The sequence below is a fragment of the Saccopteryx leptura genome, chromosome 12 (genome assembly GCF_036850995.1).
Source record: "Saccopteryx leptura isolate mSacLep1 chromosome 12, mSacLep1_pri_phased_curated, whole genome shotgun sequence".
NCBI lineage: Eukaryota > Metazoa > Chordata > Mammalia > Chiroptera > Emballonuridae > Saccopteryx > Saccopteryx leptura.
Window position 1 is genome coordinate 52,359,668 of NC_089514.1, and position 19,750 is coordinate 52,379,417.

General features: G+C 37.5%; 1 protein-coding gene across 1 annotated transcript in view; it reads right to left on the bottom strand.

Annotated features, from left to right (window-relative positions):
* Window positions 1-19,750, bottom strand: part of SEMA3E (semaphorin 3E) — a 310,664-nt gene that overhangs the window by 113,495 nt on the left and 177,419 nt on the right. The window contains exon 3 of the mRNA XM_066353922.1: window positions 6,903-6,962. Coding sequence (XP_066210019.1) covers window positions 6,903-6,962 — 60 coding nt within the window. The remainder of the gene's footprint in view (window positions 1-6,902; window positions 6,963-19,750) is intronic.

The window sequence follows — 19,750 nt, forward strand, 5'->3', positions numbered from 1 at the left end:
AAGAGGGAGAGAAAAGAAAAAGCAAGAAGATAACCTCTCAAAATCAAGAATAATCCGCAGACTTTATAACCTATCCCATTTTATTATATTTGTTCATTTGTTTCTCTTATATTCATTCTAAATTTTTTTTTTCCTCCTCCAATTTGGTCGTTTAACTCTCTGCCGGTCTTACTCTCTCCTCTCCTTGAACTACACTACCGATAAGTGTTACATCTCCCATTATCTTTTCTTTCCTCTTCCTTTCTCTCTATGAGGGTTGCACTCCAAAACCCTTAACTCTCTCTCTCCTCTTTTTTTTTTTCTTCATTTAGTGGTTCCCTCTTTTCTCTCTCTCTCTCTCTTTCTTTTCTCCCTCTATATTAGTTTCTTCCTTTCTCCTTTACGGCTCCTCTCATTCAAACCTCAATAACGAACAAATTATCTTATCTGGGACTCAAACTTATGTTTGTGGCATTTTGCAGGGTTTTTACTTCACCTTTTGAACTCACTAGCAGTGCTCCCTTCCCTGGCTCTCCATTTTATCTAGTTCTTGTTCCACTAAATACAATAGTAACTTTTAAATTTGTCCCCCCATTTTCCTGTTTCCCTCTTATTCCTCTCATCATAACTCTTAGTCAACCAACACTTAATTATTTTATTCTTGACTCAAATTTTTTCCTTATTTGCTTTTTGTGGGTCCATACCCCCCCTTTTTTGTCTTTTTTCTTTGTTTGTTTGTTTGTTTGTTTTTTGCCCCTTTATTACTTCTCCCCAATTCAGGCCCTCCATTACAGGCATTGTTTGTTCCATTTAGTACAATATAATTCACAGTTCACCACAAGATTTTCTCAAGAAAGAGGGGAGAGGAGAGGAGAGGAAAAAAGGAGGGGGGGGGAATAATTTCCTCTTTTTTAATTTTTATTATATTTTATTTTTCTTTATTTAATTATTAATTTTTAAAAAAAACAACTTTGATTTTATATTTTTATTTTTTTAACTTTTTATTCTTTATAAAATCTCATTAATACTATCAACAAAACCACCCTCAGATGCCATTAAGGAAGAGAAAATTGAATATCATGGATACAAAAGAAAGAGAGGTAACACAGATAGATGAGGAAAAATCTATGGAGAAAAAATTTAATATATTGGAAACCTTGGAGTTCAACAACAGAGAATTTAAAATACAAATCCAAAAATACTCAGAGATATACAAGAAAACACAGAAAGGCAATTTAGAGAGCTCAGAAAACAACTCAATGAACACAAAGAATATATTTCCAAGGAAATTGAAACTATAAAAACAAATCAAACAGAGATGAAAAACTCAACTCATGAGTTGAAAAACGAGGTAACAAGCTTAGCTAATAGAACAGGCCAGATAGAAGGTAGGATTAGTGAAATAGAAAACAAGCAACATGAGGCACAACAGAGAGAAGAAGAGACTCAAAAATTTAAAAAAATGAGATAGCCCTACAGGAATTATCTGACTCCATCATAAAGAATAACATAAGAATAATAGGTATATCAGAGGGAGAAGAGAGAGCAAATGGAATGGAGAACATACTCAAACAAATAATAGATGAGAACTTCCCAAGCCTGTGGAAAGAACTAAAGCCTCAAATTCAAGAAGCAAACAGAACTCCGAGTTTTCTTAACCCCAACCTACTCCAAGGCACATCATAATGAAATTGTCACAAACCAATGGCAAAGAAAAAATTCTCACGGCAGCCAGGAAAAAGAAGAATACAACATATAAAGGAAGGCCCATTAGATTATCATCAGATTTCTCAACAGAAACTCTACAAGCTAGAAGAGAGTGGACCCCAATATTTAAAGTAAGGAACTTTCAGCCACAAATACTATACCCATCAAAGCTATCCTTCAAATATGAAGGAGAAATAAAAACATTCACAGATACAGAAAAGATGAGGGAATTTATCATCAGAAAGCCCCCACTCCAGGAATTACTAAAGGGGGTTCTCCAATCAGATACAAAGAACAAAAAAAAAACAAAGCCACAAGTAAAAGTTCCAAGAAGAACACAATAAAACCAAATTTAAAATGTGACAACAACAAAAAGAAAGGGGGGGGGGAGAGGATGGAGATTAACAGTAGCAAAGGACGATGGAGTGCAAAAGTACTCACAAAATAGTGCACTACAATGAACAGGGTAGGAATGCTTTTCATTACTTAATGGTAACCACCATTGAAAAAACCACCACAGAAGCACATGAGATAAAAAAGATAGCAACAGAGGAAAGATGTATGGAATACAACCAAATAAAAACAAAAGATAGAAAAACGAAAGAGAAGGATCAAACAAGACACAAAACTAACAGAAAACAATATATAAAATGGCAATAGGGAACTCATAAGTGTCAATAGTTACACTAAATGTAAACGGATTAAACTCACCAATAAAAAGGCACAGAGTAGCAGAATGGATTAAAAAAGAAAATCCAACTGTATGCTACCTACAAGAAACTCATCTAAGTAACAAGGATAAAAACAAATTCAAAGTGAAAGGCTGGAAAACAATACTCCAAGCAAATAACATCCAAAAAAAAGCAGGCGTAGCAATACTCATATCGGATAATGCTGACTACAAGACAGAAAAAGTACTCAGAGACAAAAATGGCCATTTCATAATGACTAAGGGGACACTGAATCAAGAAGATATAACAATTCTTAATATATATGCACCAAACTAAGGAGCACCAAAATATATAAGACAGCTACTTATTGACCTTAAAACAAAAACTGACAAAAATACAATCATACTTGGAGACCTCAATACACCGCTGACAGCTCTAGATCAGTCATCCAAACAGAGAATCAACAAAGATATAGTGGCCTTAAACAAAACACTAGAGTACCTGGATATGATAGACATCTACAGGACATTTCATCCCAAAGTGACTGAGTATACATTTATCTCCAGTGTACATGGATCATTCTCAAGAATTGACCATATGTTGAGCCACAAAAACATCAGCAAATTCAGAAAAATCGAAGTTGTACCAAGCATATTTTCTGATCATAAAGCCTTGAAACTAGAATTCAACTGCAAAACAGGGAAAAAATCCCACAAAAATGTGGAAACTAAACAACATACTTTTAAAAAATGAATGGGTCAAAGAAGAAATAAGTGCAGAGATCAAAAGATATATACAGACAAATGAAAATGACAATATGACATATCACAATCTATGGGATGCAGCAAAAGAAGTGATAAGAGGGAAGTTCATATCACTTCAGGCATATATGAACAAACAAGAGAGAGCCCAAGTGAACCACTTAACTTCACACCTTAAGGAACTAGAAAAAGAAGAACAAAGACAACCCAAAACCAGCTGAAGAAAGGAGTTAATAAAAATCAGAGCAGAAATAAATGAAATAGAGAACAGAAAAACTATAGAAAAAATTAATAGAACAAGGAGCTGGTTCTTTGAAAAGATCAACAAAATTGACAAACCCTTGGCAAGACTTACCAAGGAAAAAAGAGAAAGAACTCATAAAAACAAAATCCAAAATGAAAGAGGAGAAATCACCACGGACACCGTAGATATACAAAGAATTATTGTAGAATACCATGAAAAACTTTATGCCACTAAATTCAACAACCTAGAAGAAATGGATAAATTCCTAGAACAATACAATCTTCCTAGACTGAGTCAAGAAGAAGCAGAAAGCCTAAACAGACCTATCAGTAGAGAAGAAATAGAAAAAACCATTAAAAACCTCCCCAAAAATAAAAGTCCGGGCCCAGACTGCTATACCAGCAAACTTTATCAAACATTCAAAGAAGACTTGGTTCCTATTCTACTGAAAGTCTTCCAAAAAATTGAAGAAGAAGCAATACTTCCAAACACATTTTATGAAGCCAACATAACCCTCATACCAAAACCAGGCAAGGATGGCACAAAAAAAGAAAACTACAGACCAATATCTCTAATGATTACAGATGCTAAAATACTAAACAAAATACTAGCAAATCAAATACAACAACATATTAAAAAAATAATACCGCATGATCAAGTGGGATTCATCCCAGAATCTCAAGGATGGTTCAACATACGTAAAACGGTTAACGTAATATACCATATCAATAAAACAAAGAACAAAAACCACATGATCTTATCAATAGACGCGAAAAAGGCTTTCGATAAAATACAACACAATTTTATGTTTAAGACTCTCAACAAAATGGGTATAGAAGGAAAATATCTCAACATGATAAAGGCCATATATGATAAACCATCAGCTAACATCATATTAAATGGCACTAAACTGAAGGCTTTCCCCCTTAAATCAGGAACAAGACAGGGTTGTCCACTCTCTCCACTCTTATTTAATGTGGTACTAGAGGTTCTAGCCAGAGCAATCAGACAAGACAAAGAAATAAAAGGCATCCATATCAGAAAAGAAGAAGTAAAGGAATCACTTTTTGCAGATGATATGATCCTATACATCAAAAACCCCAAAGAATCCACAAAAAGACTACTAGAAACAATAAGCCAATACAGTAAGGTCGCAGGATACAAAATTAACATACAAAAGTCAATAGCCTTTCTATATGCCAACAATGAAACATTTGAGAACGAACTCAAAAGAATAATCCTCTTCACGATTGCAACAAATAAATAAAATACCTAGGAATAAAAATAACAAAGAATGTAAAGGACTTATATAATGAAAACTATAAACCATTGTTAAGAGAAATAAAAAAAAGATATAATGAGATGGAAGAATATTCCTTGTTCTTGGTTAGGAAGAATAAATATAATCAAGATGGCCATATTACCCAAAGCAATATACAAATTTAATGCAATTCCCATCAAAATTCCAATGACATTTTTTAAAGAAATGGAGCAAAAAATCATCAGATTTATATGGAACTATAAAAAACCCCGAATAGAAAAAAGCAGTCCTAAAGAAAAAGAATGAAGCTGGAGGCATTACAATACCTGACTTCAAACTATATTATAGGGCCAAGACAATCAAAACAGCATGGTATTGGCAGAAAAATAGACACTCAGACCAATGGAACAGAATAGAAAACCCAGAAATAAAACCACATATATATAGTCAAATAACTTTTGATAAAGGGGCCAAGAACACACAATGGAGAAAAGAAAGCCTCTTCAATAAATGGTGCTGGGAAAACTGGAAAGCCACATGCAAAAGAATGAAACTGGACTACAGTTTGTCCCCTTGTACTAAAATTAACTCAAAATGGATCAAAGATCTAAACATAAGACCTGAAACAATAAAGTACATAGAAGAAGACATAGGTACTAAACTCATGGACCTGGGTTTTAAAGAGCATTTTATGAATTTGACTCCAAAGGCAAGAGAAGTGAAGGCAAAAATTAATGAATGGGACTACATCAGACTAAGAAGGTTTTGCTCAGCAAGAGAAACTGATAATAAAATAAACAGAAAGCCAACTAAATGGGAAATGATATTTTCAAACAACAGCTCAGATAAGGGCCTAATATCCAAAATATACAAAAAACTCATAAAACTCAACAACAAACAAACAAACAATCCAATAATATAATGGGAAGAGGACATGAACAGACACTCTCCCAGGAAGAAATACAAATGGCCAACAGATATATGAAAAGATGCTCATCTTCTTTAGTTATTAGAGAAATGCAAATCAAAACTTCAATGAGATACCACCTCACACCTGATAGATTAGCTATTATTAACAAGACAGGTAATAGCAAATGTTGTAGGGGCTGTAGAGAAAAAGGAACCCTCATACACTGTTGGTGGGAATGTAAAGTAGTACAACCATTATGGAAGAAAGTATGGTGGTTCCTCAAAAAACTGAAAATAGAACTACCTTATGACCCAGCAATCCCTCTACTGGGTATATACCCCCAAAACTCAGAAACATTGATACGTAAAGACACATGCAGCCCCATGTTCATTGCAGCATTGTTCACAGTGGCCAGGACATGGAAACAACCAAAAAGCCCGTCAATAGATGACTGGATAAAGAAGATGTGGCACATATACACTATGGAATACTACTCAGCCATAAGAAATGATGACATCGGATCATTTACAGTAAAATGGTGGGATCTTGATAACATTATACGAAGTGAAATAAGTAAATCAGAAAAAACCAGGAACTGCATTATTCCATACGTAGGTGGGACATAAAAGTGAGACTAATAGACATTGATAAGAGTGTGTTGGTTATGGGGGGAGGGGGGAGAGGGAGAGGAAAAGGGGGAAGGGGAGGGTCACAAAGAAAACTAGATAGAAGGTGACAGAGGACAATCTGACTTTGGGTGATGGGTATGCAACATAACTGAACGACAAGATAACCTGGTCGTGTTATCTTTGAATTTATGTATCCTGATTTATTGATGTCGCCCCATTAAAAAAATAAAATTATTATTAAAAAAAAAAACTGTGGAATATGTCAGGCATGTTTAGTGCTTTTGCCTTCTTCTTGCAAACTTTTTCTTCTTTTTCCTTTTGTTTCTATGTGATTCTAATTTACTAGGTAAAGTTAAATGAAATCTCAGAGTGTGCTTAACTCTTCCTTGAATTAAAAAATTACTTACAATTGTTTTTTTCCCAAATCAACAGGAAGAAAACATTAGTATAAGGAATTTATAAATCTGAGTTGATTAAAATATAATAAAATAAAAAACAAATTCTGGATGGCATCTTAACTTCCTTTACTGTGACTCTATGTTGAAATTAATTTTTAAATAATTATATATATAACACATACATGTATATTATGTATGTCTATATATATAAATATATATATATTCCTAAAATAAATTACATATATGAGTTGTAAAGCAAATAAAAAGTTAGGGATTCGGTTCGTTGTGATAGGTAAGAGATATCACTGACGATTTGATAATTTACAATGAATAAATACTTACTGCATCTTTTCCTTTCATTATGCATTCTTCTATTTTTAGTGCTGTGCTAGGCCAGTGTATCTAAAATAAAAAATAATGTACTGTTATGCAACTGCATATAAAAACAACCACACTGAAAAACCATTTCATTTTTTTTCTGCAATTGAATACATTTTGTTTCTATTTTCTGAAAGGATAAAACAAGACTATCTTTTTTACATCATTATTGGCATAATTAAGACACCTATCTGTGAGATTCCAAGCATGCTAAACCTTGATAAAGAACCGTTTGAAGGCTCCCCTCAAGTCTCAGCCCTTTGCAGGCTGCGCACACCTGAAGGAGCTCTTCTCTGTATTTAACCCACATTACGTCTAGTCTGTCTCCTGAACCTCTCTGTCCCTTTGAGTCTGGCATGACCTTGTCAGGCCCTTTTTATTTTTACCACATAGCACAGAACTTGGTGTGTGCTGGCCTCAGGAACAGTTTCTGCATGAAAGGATTAAAGGATTAATGGTTCTTGAAGTGCTTATTTATAATGTATCACCTAATAATACACCACATGAAGGTCTTTAATTATTAAAACATTAGCTCGATCAGATTCCCGCTGGATTTCAGGTATTTTTCACTATATATCAAGTTTATTGCTTTCTTCTTTAAAGAGAGAAAATACATCAATTATTTCTTCTTTTATCTTCAGTTGTACCTAGCACGTTGCTGTGGTCACCGGCAGAAATCACTCAATAGTTGTTATCTGATGCCAGATTTCTGACTGTGAAGAGTATTTTTAATGAAAGAAAACTTCATTATCATTTTCTTTTCTCAGACTGCTTCTGTTCCGCTTTTTCCTTAAACTACAGAATTAATTATACCATGTGCCAGATAATGTGGAAAAAACTTTTAGTTTTCCTTTCTTTCATAATAAACTCATGTGAAAAGGTCTGTGTTTGCCACACTACTCAGTGCATAGCTCATAATTCTCACTGGTCTTGAAGGTTCTTCTCTTATTTATTTCCTCCCCCTCCCTCCTCCATGTTCTGTTGGCATCCCTCCAAGGAGCGATCGTTGTAAACTGTTGTCAGGCAATTTTGTTTTCATATATTCATGTAAAAAATATATATTACTACTTTCTGTGCACATTTTAAAATTCATGTAGTCTTTGTAAGGTCGGTGGATAATGGGGAAAGGCCAGACCTGCAAACTTTGGCTGGGCCCGCCCACAACCAAGCTCGCCAAAAGAAACTTCGCAGGAACCCTGTGGAAAAAAGCATCCATCTGCCAGCCAGTGAGATTTCACCATGTCATATTAGCTCAACCACCCTAGGGACCTTTAAATATCTCCCAAACAGGTCACCCCTTGCGACTTCCCTGGCCTCCATCTTTCCTTGGGGCCAGGGAACCTCACTGGGCGGGATGCATGCTCTGTACTCAATAAAGCCTTTTGTTATTCCACACTTCATGGCTCCAGCCCCTTCCTTTCTTCTCAGCAGGGAAAAATACCTTACAGTCTTTCTCATTAAAACTAGTTTTTAAAAATTGCTATACACAGTTCTATGTATACCTATAGTCTGTTGTTTCCAGTTGCTTTGTGATAGTCAAGGTACAGATCCTGCCATATCTTTTATCTATCTCCCAGTGATAGACACGCAGCTGGCTACAAATCTCTACCATAGAAAACACGAGTACATCTTTGTACATGTCCTTTTGAGATCTGTATGAGAATACCACTGTGATATAACCAGAAGCAGAATCACTAGGTCTTAGAGAAAGCACATATTCAGCCTGAATGCAGTGCCAGATAGCTCTCTAGAATGGTGACGTGTATACCTTCCAACAGCAATCTTCACTGACACTTGATAATACTAGCTTTCTAGATTTGTCCTGAGCACTTTAGATTCAACATTTAATTTAGTCCATATGGTTAGATTCGGGACCAGGACCCCTTACTAACAGCCTCAACTAGCCAGGTTGAATTTTAGGTAGTCCAGTGCTAGGGCAGTTCATATAACTCTCACTCAAGCAATCCTGATTGATACCTTACCTCCACCTGACCCTCAGACATCCTGCCAGTTAGTCACCTCCCATCACTTACCTGAAAATTCTGTTACTTAGTCATTAATCACCATCTCCTCCATTAATTAACTGCGACAGGTAACAAAAGTTTTCAGCCTGTGGCAGGAAACAACACCAAACCCTGTCCTATATGGGCTATGGCAGGGGTCGGGAACCTTTTTGGCTGAGAGAGCCATGAACACCACATATTTTAAAATGTAATTCCGTGAAAGCCATACAATATGTTTAACACTAAATACAAGTAAATGTGTGCATTTTATGTAAGACCAACACTTTTAAAGTACAATAAGTCTCTGAATTCTTTTTAATAACGTTGTTATACTATTGCTAACCAATGATGAATAAAGTACTTCTTACCATTAATGCAACTTCTGGTGCTGCATGGCTTTGCTGATGGCTTTGTAGTCTGTTTGATATGTGGTGAGGTTAAGCTTCATGCAGGCGTTGAGACTTCCATCCTTTAAACATGATCATAGGTTGGTCTAAAGGTTCTTTAGACGTAAGAAAGACTGCTCACATGCATACGTAGAGCCAAACATTGTCGGTACAGCAATACTCACACGCTGCAGTGTGTGGTATGTGACGGGAAGCGTGTTCTAAATTTTGACAATCAGCTGGTCTGCGGGTTGAAGTTTTTTCATTTCTCCCCACTTGTGTTTACTTGCCAACTCTGCTTGCTGTAATGCAAGTCTTTCTAAATCTTTATTTAGTGACTTGAACTTATTTACCCACATGTCTGAGGCCTTCAGGTCAGCAGCGTGTAGCTCAAAATCTCTGACAGAGAGACAGGGGCTGTAACTCAGGTCGGCGCTGTCCACTGCACACTGGTGTGGATTGGTGATGAACTTAAAAAGACAAGTGCGCTCACGAAATTCTCCAAAGTGCACTTTGAATGACTGCAGGAGATGAGATGTGAAGCCCGCTAGCTGCTGGAGATCAAGATGTTGAGCAGGGTCACTTGCTGTGCATGCATCTTTAAACTCTCCCAGTTTTCAAAGTGTAGTAAATGACCTGTTTCAATGTTGGCGATGAAGAGTTCCAGCTTGTTTTCAAATGCAAACACTGCTTGTTGAAGGGATAAGACTGTATTTCCAATGCCTTGCATTTTCACATTGAGCTGGCTCAGATGATCAGTCATGTCCATGAGATAGTAGAACTTAAGGAGCCACTCAGTGTTAGCTAACTCAGGATGCTCAATGTTTTTGATTTCAAAAAAAGTCCGGATTTCGCCCTGACAAGCCGCAAAATGGCTGAGCACCTTCCCTCTTGAAAACCAATGCACATTGCTGTGCAGAAGCAGACCAGGATAATTATTCCCAACTTCATCCAGTAGTGTTTTAAACTGGTGATCATTTAAAGCTCGGGCAACAATAAAGTTGACCACCCGAATGACCAGCAACATCACCTCACCAAACTGCTCACCACACATCTGAGCACAAAGCGCCTCCTGATGTAGGATGCAGTGAAAACTTAGGATTGGTTTCTTTTCATATTCACGAAGAAGCGCTACGAATCCTCTGTTTTTCCCCACCATGCATGGAGCACCATCAGTATACACTGAAATAAGTTTATCCATTGGTAGATTATTTTCTTTAGCAAACTCAGTGAAAAACTAGAATAAATCCTCCCCTCTTGTTGTCTCTTTCATAGGCAAAACAGCAAGACTTTCCTCATGTAGTGTGTCACCAACAGCATACCTTGCAAATCACGCTGAACTGGGATAAAAGGCTTATGTCTGTTGATTCATCCAAAGTGAGAGAAAAGAATGGTGCTGCATTTATGTCCTTCACTTGTGTTGCTCAATTTGATTTGCCATCATGATGGTATGATCGTGAACAGTTCTTGCCAACAGAGGCATGTCTTTTATTCGTTTGATTATCTTGTCTTTATCCGAAAAGTCATCAAAAATTCATTGGCAACATCAAGCAGGAATGTTTTGGCATCCTCCCCATCTGTGAATGGCTTTCCGTTTCTCACAATTGCTAAAGCACCAGCATAGCTAGCCGAATTCCAGTCACCTTGTTGGGTCCAAACAAGAAGTTGCTGCTGACTAGCTTGCACTCTGCACAATAGCTCTTGACATGCTTTCTTCTTGCTGTCCCTCGCTAGATATTTCGATGCAAATGTAGTATGGCATGTGTCAAAATGCCACTTTATATTTGACTATTTCATTGATGCAATTTTATCATTGCATATTAGACACACTGCAGAACCCGCTTTCTCCACAAAGGCGAATTCCTCTGTCCATTCCTTCTAAAAAGTACGATATTCCTCATCTTTTTTTTCTTTTAGCCATCTTCTTCATCAAAAGGGTTTCTGCAATTAGCTAGCTGACTACTTGATTAAAAGGAGGGAAGTTTACTTCCTGACTTCACAATGACCTGTTTACATTATGCATTATCTAATAAAAATTTGGTGTTGTCCCGGAGGACAGCTGTGATTGGCTCCAGCCACCCGCAACCATGAATATGAGCGGTAGGAAATGAATGGCTTGTAATATATGAGAATGTTTAATATTTTTAACATTATTATTTTTTATTAAAGATTTTTCTGTGAGCCAGATGCAGCCATCAAAAGAGCCACATCTGGCTCGCGAGCCAGAGGTTCCCAACCCCTGTGCTATAGCTTCTCTTCCTCTCACTGCTGATGCCACTAGGGTCTCAGCCCACCTGTTGACAGCTGCATAACTAAATTTCTTTTAAAACTCATCAGGCCTTGAGCATCCCCCTTCTGGTGACCTAACACATACCACAACTTTAGCAAAGAAGGAATATTATTTGGGAACTTCCTCACAAAATTGGATATCTCTCTGTCCAAACCCACAATGCAGAGTAGACTCAGGGGTTCGAACCAAGGCATATGATCCATTTAAGTAACTGGAGCAACTGCTATGCTCCCAAATGTTTCCTGTGCCCAGCCGCTTAGGCCTCCTAGTCAATAGTTCAATAGATTAACAGGGCATCTTCTGGATCAATCACTCTACCCTACAAGACCGAAACACTTCAATAAGCCCCTTATTGTGTTTCTGAGTCCCACGGAGCTTCTACTCAATGCTAACAGATCATCTTCACTGGTTCTGCTAGCCAGGTGATGAGGGGTTCTTCATTGCCTCCAAACGTCTGTATCTTAGATCCATGTGCACTGATCTGAGGAATTCCTAAAATGCTCTCTCTCTCTCTCTTTCCCTGATGGCTACTTTGAATCATGTGACATCAATATTTTTTGGGTTTCCTTCTGTATGTAGGCAATCACTTCCTATTTTCAAGTCAACATTTGGTGAAGGAACAGAAATTTCCCAGTAGAGTAGCCTGGGACTCTCAAGATACTATTTCTAAAAATAGCTTTCTCCTTCTCCGGATGCTTAAGAGCCTTAGATTGAGAAGGGTTCACGTGCAGCTGCCTAGTACTCAGTGTCCAAGTTTACTGTCAGAAGGCTCTACCGCCAGCCTGTGCCAGGATCCCTGACTCTTCTCCCGTAGGGATTTGTTGGCTCCCAATGATCTCTCTCTGCCTGATATCTCCTTCCCCTCTATCCACCACCATCCCTTCCTGTGTTCTGCTGGTCTGGAAGGACATTACAGTTATCAAACAACATATAAGATGCTGCTGATTGAAGGTATATTTTATTTAGTGAGAAAACTTTTAATTATTTTTTAACTAGTGCTCAGCATTCAAAACTAAGAACTTTTGCATATAATTCCACATTTCCAGTTTTTCTAGAGAAATGTGAAGATGGGCGACAGGCTTGCATTCCTGTGTGGCGACATTCCCGTGGCACTGTAAATCTAAGTCTTCTTTCGATGGGACAGACAAGTTGATTTGCTTCAGACTTCTCCCTGACTGGCCCCCGAAGACATTTTAGTTTTTGAAATCTGATATATATGTTTGAATATCAATATGATCAAGATTTAAGCTTTTTAAGAAAAGCTCTGCCCCATATACAATGTGTCCATAAAGCCATGGTACACTTTTGACCAGTCACAGGAGAGCATCAAAAGACGATAGAAATGTGAAATCTGCACCAAATAAAAGGGAAACCCTCCCAGTTTCTGTAGGATGATGTGGCAGCAGGTGCGCCTGCGCTGTATCAGGTTAGGCACTTATATGTTAGAAGTAGAAGAGGCTTGTCATTTATCTTACATGTTATGTAGCCAAATCCAGTCCCTTATACATGAAAAATATTGGGAATTTATAAGAGTGAGTACAATAGCATTTTATTATGATAATCCTTATACAATTACTGTATTTTTCATTCCTGACCATAAGACACACCTAGGGTTTTAAGGAGAAAAATAAGAAAAAAAATATTCTGAACCAAATGGTGTGTTAAAATATTTAATAAAATACTGTATTTTTCGCTCCATAAGACACACTGGCATTTTCCCCTCCACTTTTGGGGGTAAAAAAGTGCGTCTTATGGAGCGAAAAATACGGTATTTTTATTATCATAGAAGTAAGCACTCTTTGGTTTCATTTATAGGCATATAATGTTATTTTTATGTTCTTATTTGTGTAGCAGGCCCTCCAAATTACTAATATTCATCATTAAATGTTCTTTATCTTTTGTAGTGCAGTGTATATATATAAACGTTTAAACAAAAACACATGAGCTTTTATATTTATGTTGTGACAGAAAAACAACAAAGAAAAAAGGATATAAAAAAATCAACTAAAGAGCCAAATCCATGTATAAAATCCTAGAATCAATTCTCTTGATTGTAGCAGTGAATCCATCATTGGATCATGGATGATCCAGGAAAAATATCACATAAATACAACCAAGTCAGGTTCAGGGGAAGCTTTGCATCAGCTTGAGGACACCCACTAACACCATCATAGAGTAGGGGTGCTGGAAGTAACGCTGTAGAATTCATTAACTTTACTGATCCATTATTTGGGGAAAAAATCTTACACCAATGAATAGATTTTCTCAGATAGTTTAAAAATGCATTCTAACTTGAGATTCAGTTTGGTTTTGAAATTATGATTTTACTGTGGATACATAAATTATTCATAAGGATGTGCTAGAGAAACGTGTGTGTCTAAAGAAAATATCAACTCATTTTAGTATCATCTATCATTGTAAAGATTTTCACGACTAATTCATTTATTGCTATGAATAAATTAGAGAACACCTCATCTGTAATTCAGAGTAATGCTTTATAATCTTAATATCCTTAACTTAGGAAATGCAGGTCTCTTTTTCTTAGAATATTAGCATACTTTCTTATTCATTTTTCATCATTATGAAAATAAATTATAAAGCTATATTTCCACAATTTCAATATATTAGATAATCATTTCTTTGGAAAAACATACCAAGTTCAGGTTTTCAATGATAAAATAGTATCCAGGCCAATAAACCGCCTCAACATATAATCGTATATTCTCCTAAATCATTGCTTCACAATGATCATTTCCAGGACTATTTAAACACACTGTGTGAGGTCCATTCTCTAGCATATCTACACATCTACGGACAGCTTTTGTTCCACGCCATCGTTTCAAACAGCCTTGGAAGATAAAGATAGAATCTCCTTCCATGGCAAATGGAAAATTTGTTTCCTGACCAGGATAATAAAGGTAATGTCTCCCTTTGGGCAAAGGTTGGACAGGTTTGCTAGCAGACCCCTTATAAGATTAGGATTTTTCTATGCCGAGGTTGGTTAATTGGCTGTAACACATATTCACTGTTTGTGCAGCATCTACCTAGGCCAGGAAGCCTCATGCCCTGTGGCATTTGAGGGGGAACAAAAAGCTCATGCCACATGCTGTGCTGCAAGTAATAGAGTCCTTTTCCTCTGACTAGGGAGTCTCCAGTCTTCTGCCAGCATCTGTGAAATTGTGACAGGCTAACTTGTCTTGAAAGAGAGATAAAATCTCAGATGCCTCACAGTTCCTGACAGAAACGAAAGATAATATGTAACATGACGGTGAAGAAATAAATGGCTTTTCTAGGATTGTCAGAATGTGTAGTTTCAGCAGCAGACCTAATAATGACAACTGTACTAGGCCTAACAAAATCACTCTTTCAGGCACATTTTACAAAGTGTTTCACAATAAAGTCTGTCCTGATAATATTTTTCTCCCTCTTTGATTCTCTATATTGTTTTTCTTACTTTGCCTACCTAGGGCTCCAGTGCTTTGTGTACTTACGCTTTGCTCTCTTATTAGACTGGAAGTCACAGAGGGCAAGGCGCTGGCTCACTTCTGTAACTTCAGCAATATCTACCTGGCACAGTGCCTCAAATGCAGTCACTGCTTATCCCATGTCTACTTGATTACATTATATTAATCCATATAACTTTATAACAGTCTTTGAAAAGTCAGTTCACTAAAAAAGATTACAGAAAAGTTTGAGAAATAAGATTCACTGAAATGAAAATGCTGTAATCAGTGTCAAATGAATGAAGAAAGTAATTTCTAGTTTAATCAAGAAGGAAATCCTGTAGGATTTTAGCAATACTCTATGCTTTGAAAGACTGGTGGGATTTCTGAGGGCAGAAAACAGGATCTTAACCAGATAAATTTGGGTAGATGAAAGCTAGAGAGGTAGAAGATTAAATTATGCACACTCACCACTGTGAAGTCCAACACAATGGAACTCTCTGAAGGAACAATGTAATTATAGGTTTACATGGATTTTGTTGTTGTTGTATTAGTTTGGTTTGTTTAAAATAACATCTAACAGGCTCAGGATTGCATTCAAATGTTCCCTCCGGTGAGAAAAAATGACAGAGAAAGACCTCACTGGAATTGAAAGTTATTTTAAAACTATCACGTACAAACGTTCGTAAGGAAAGGTAGTAAGGAAAGTGATTTTCTTCATTTCTTTTGGCAGTCAAATGTCTTTTGGTTCTGCTCCCGAGTTTAGCATCAACAAAATCTATAAAATAACCTATTTGTTCTGCACAAAACCTTTTTAAAAGCAATTAAACCACAGGGTGTAATGATATTTCCAAATTCTCTGCTACAAAAAGGTACAAAAAGCCAAAGGTTAAATACACATCATTTATTTCATCATAAAACTCTTACAATATAATATAATTGTTTCAATGCATAGTAAGAGGCCATTTACTATTCTTGCATATCTCAAAGACAAAACTAAAATTAAATTACAAAGTAATTTTTTCTGGACTCCCTATAGAGTCACATAATTATACCAAATTAATGATGTAACAACTTAGTGTTACAAGTTATGACATGCAAAAATTTAGTAGAGCAAGCACAAATGAACAAAGAAGAAATAATTTCATTGTCTAAAGATTATTTCATTTTATATTTAATAAAATTATTCAGTTAATATAAATGTCTTCTCATTGAATATATTTAAGTGACTAAGACACTATTATAATGTCATCTAGTAGTCTCTTCCTAATTTTATTATTCTAATAAAAATTGTTTATATTTTAGTTTTTCATTCTATATTTTTACCTTTATGTACAGTACCAGTACCCACAAATGTATATATTATGTCCTTTAAATACCTTTAAAATCAAGAGATTACATTTTATTTTATTATTTTTAATTGAATTTATTGGAGTGATATTAATTAATAAAATTATATAGATTTCAGGGGTACAATTGTATAATAAGAGAATATATTTAAAATGTAACAAATTAAAAGTCCTAATGGTTTATAAAAGGTTATCTTTAATCTGACACATATTATCTTTCTCAGTATTTATGCTTTTATACTTAATTATAATGCCTATAATTATTCAAGCAGTTTATATGCCAGAAATACAACTTTTTAGACTGAAGACATGATTTGTACTTAAAATGTTTATACATCAAAACATATGAATTAGAACAATATTATAATTACACAAATACTATTGGCCAGACACATGCCCTTTTAATGGGTGAAATTTAATTGTTATCATTAGTGTGAACCATATTCTACTTATACACAATTAGTTTAAAGCCTTTCTCTCATTCAAGAAAAAAATAAATTCTAAAATATGAGAATGTTTTTTTACCTTTGATGTAATCAAATTGAATAAATGAGAAAGTATAAATATTTTTATAAATAAGTATTTAACGCAGCTATATCTACAGATACCCAAATTACTTAAAATAATAATGGTAAGAGTAATTGTAGGGGAAAAAAGGTAAAATTTAAAAACAGAAAAAGTATGGATGAAAGTCTGTTTTAAAAAGTTCATTATTAAATATGGAATATTCTATGAAGTTCTATAAAATATAGCTTAAGTAAACAAACATCCACTTTTGTTTTCTTTGTGGAATAAAAACAATTTTATACCTCAAACTAGTAAATAATTTAGATTTGTTTTTAGAAAGTCTTAGGAATTCTCAAATGTGCATGGACAGCAAGGGGCTATATAGACAGACCACAGACCAGCTAATCTCTTATCAGTGGTTGAATACTTGAACATCTGGGCTTTCAACCTTTGTCACATGTAAATAAAAAGGATTCTGTTCCTTCTCTCACTAATTAATGATTTTGTCTACCACTACTACCAACATCTAACTCTAACTGTTCAACTAGTTTGTTAACCATTACTACGGTAGAGTGTAGACACGTAAAAGGGAATAAGGACCAAGAGGAAAGAAAGACCTCATAGCAAAAAGACAGAACTAATGGTACCCTGAAGACCGGTTTGGGAGGCACGAAGTTCACACCAAAGCAGTAACCTGGTTCTCAATAATGTTATGGTGGAAAAAGCATAGGTTGCTAACAGAGACGGACTTGGCTTTCAGTTCTAATGCTGCCTCACTTCATGGCTCTGTTCACCTCTTCCTCCCACTTACCAAACAAGCTGCTAAAACAATTACAGTGAACGACAACCTAATTCTGTTATGCACCATTCGGGACCTCCCCCTCGCTCCTGCATTGCCTAGAGCAGCGGGCCCCCACCCCCGGGCCTGGACCTCCCCCTGGCTCCTGCATTGCCTAGAGCAGCGGCCCCCACCCCCACCCCCAGGCCGGGACCTCCCCCTGGCTCCTGCATTGCCTAGAGCAGCGGGCCCCCACCCCCCAGGCCGGGACCTCCCCCTGGCTCCTGCATTGCCTAGAGCAGCGGGCCCCCACCCCCCAGGCCGGGACCTCCCCCTGGCTCCTGCATTGCCTAGAGCAGCGGGCCCCCACCCCCACCCCCAGGCCGGGACCTCCCCCTGGCTCCTGCATTGCCTAGAGCAGCGGGCCCCCACCCCCGGGTGGGGACCACCCCCTGGCTCCTGCATTGCCTAGAGCAGCGGGCCCCCACCCCCGGGCGGGGACCACCCCCTGGCTCCTGCATTGCCTAGAGCAGCGGGCCCCCACCCCGGGCCGGGACCTCCCCCTGGCTCCTGCATTGCCTAGAGCAGCGGGCCCCAACCCACCCCGAGCTGGGACCTCCCCCTGGCTCCTGCATTGCCTAGAGCAGCGGGCCCCAACCCACCCAGAGCCGGGACCTCCCCCTGGCTCCTGCATTGCCTAGAGCAGCGGGCCCCCACCCCGAGCCGGGACCTCCCCCTGGCTCCTGCATTGCCTAGAGCAGCGGGCCCCCACCCCGGACCGGGACCTCCCCCTGGCTCCTGCATTGCCTAGAGCAGCGGGCCCCCACCCCCGGGCCCGGGACCTCCCCCTGGCTCCTGCATTGCCTAGAGCAGCGGGCCCCAACCCACCCCGAGCCGGGACCTCCCCCTGGCTCCTGCATTGCCTAGAGCAGCGGGCCCCCACCCCCGGGCCGCGGACCGTAGGGGTCCGCATAAGAGAGAATAAATAACTTATATTATTTCCGTTTTATTTATATTTAAGTCTGAACAATGTTTTATTTTTGAAAAATGACCAGATTCCCTGTTACATCCATCTAAGACTCACTCTTGACACTTGTCTTGTAAGTTCGACAATTATATTTAAAAATACCACAGTTTTTACGCCGGTCGCATAATTTTATTTTGTGCATTTATCCATCCCACCCTAAGGGCTGGTCTGTGAAAATATTTTGACATTAAACCGGTCCGTAGCCCAAAAAAGGTTGGGGACCACTGGCCTAGAAGATCAATTTTAACAGCATAGCAGGCATTATTCTTTAGGATATGGTCTCCACCACACTTACACCCTAACTCTCCCTCTGCACCCTGTGCCCACCTCAGGCCCTCACTTTACCTACTTACTTCAGCCGAGGATCTTAGTCATTATTTCAAACTGCTCAAAATGTCTGTCCTTCTTCCCCCTCACTCATTCTATTCCCACTACCAATTTGTCTGAATCAAAATTCCAACTATCATTCAAAACCCAACATAAATTACATCTCTGCCAGGAAACTGCATTTTATTTGGACCTTAATTGAGTTATATGCTATTTATGAAATTGATTTCTATATGGCAATATATATATATATATATATATATATATATATATATATATATATATATATATATCTTCTCCATTACATTATAAATATCTATAGTTTATTGAATAGTCCCAAAGCTCAAGCTTCAGGACTCCTTACAGGCACCTACTCTTTCATGGCTCTCGGAAGGGCCTTGCTATTTTGAAATTTATAAGTTTGAAAAGCCCTGTATAGGTCTGCCAAATCATATATACTTCAGGCACCACAAAATGAAGATTTACCCTAGAGTGCAAGAAAGTTATTCAAGTTAATGATCTGTGTGGCTATATCCTTGCTGATGGCACCCTGAAGCTTCAATGCCACACACTATTTTATATTTAACTCCCTAACATGCAGTTCATAAAACCTCATCACTCTTCAGGTCTCTTACCTTTATGTAGTTTCACAGGTTATTTCCTCCATAAAAGCTGGTCTTTCCAGCATTAAAGGCCTGAAGG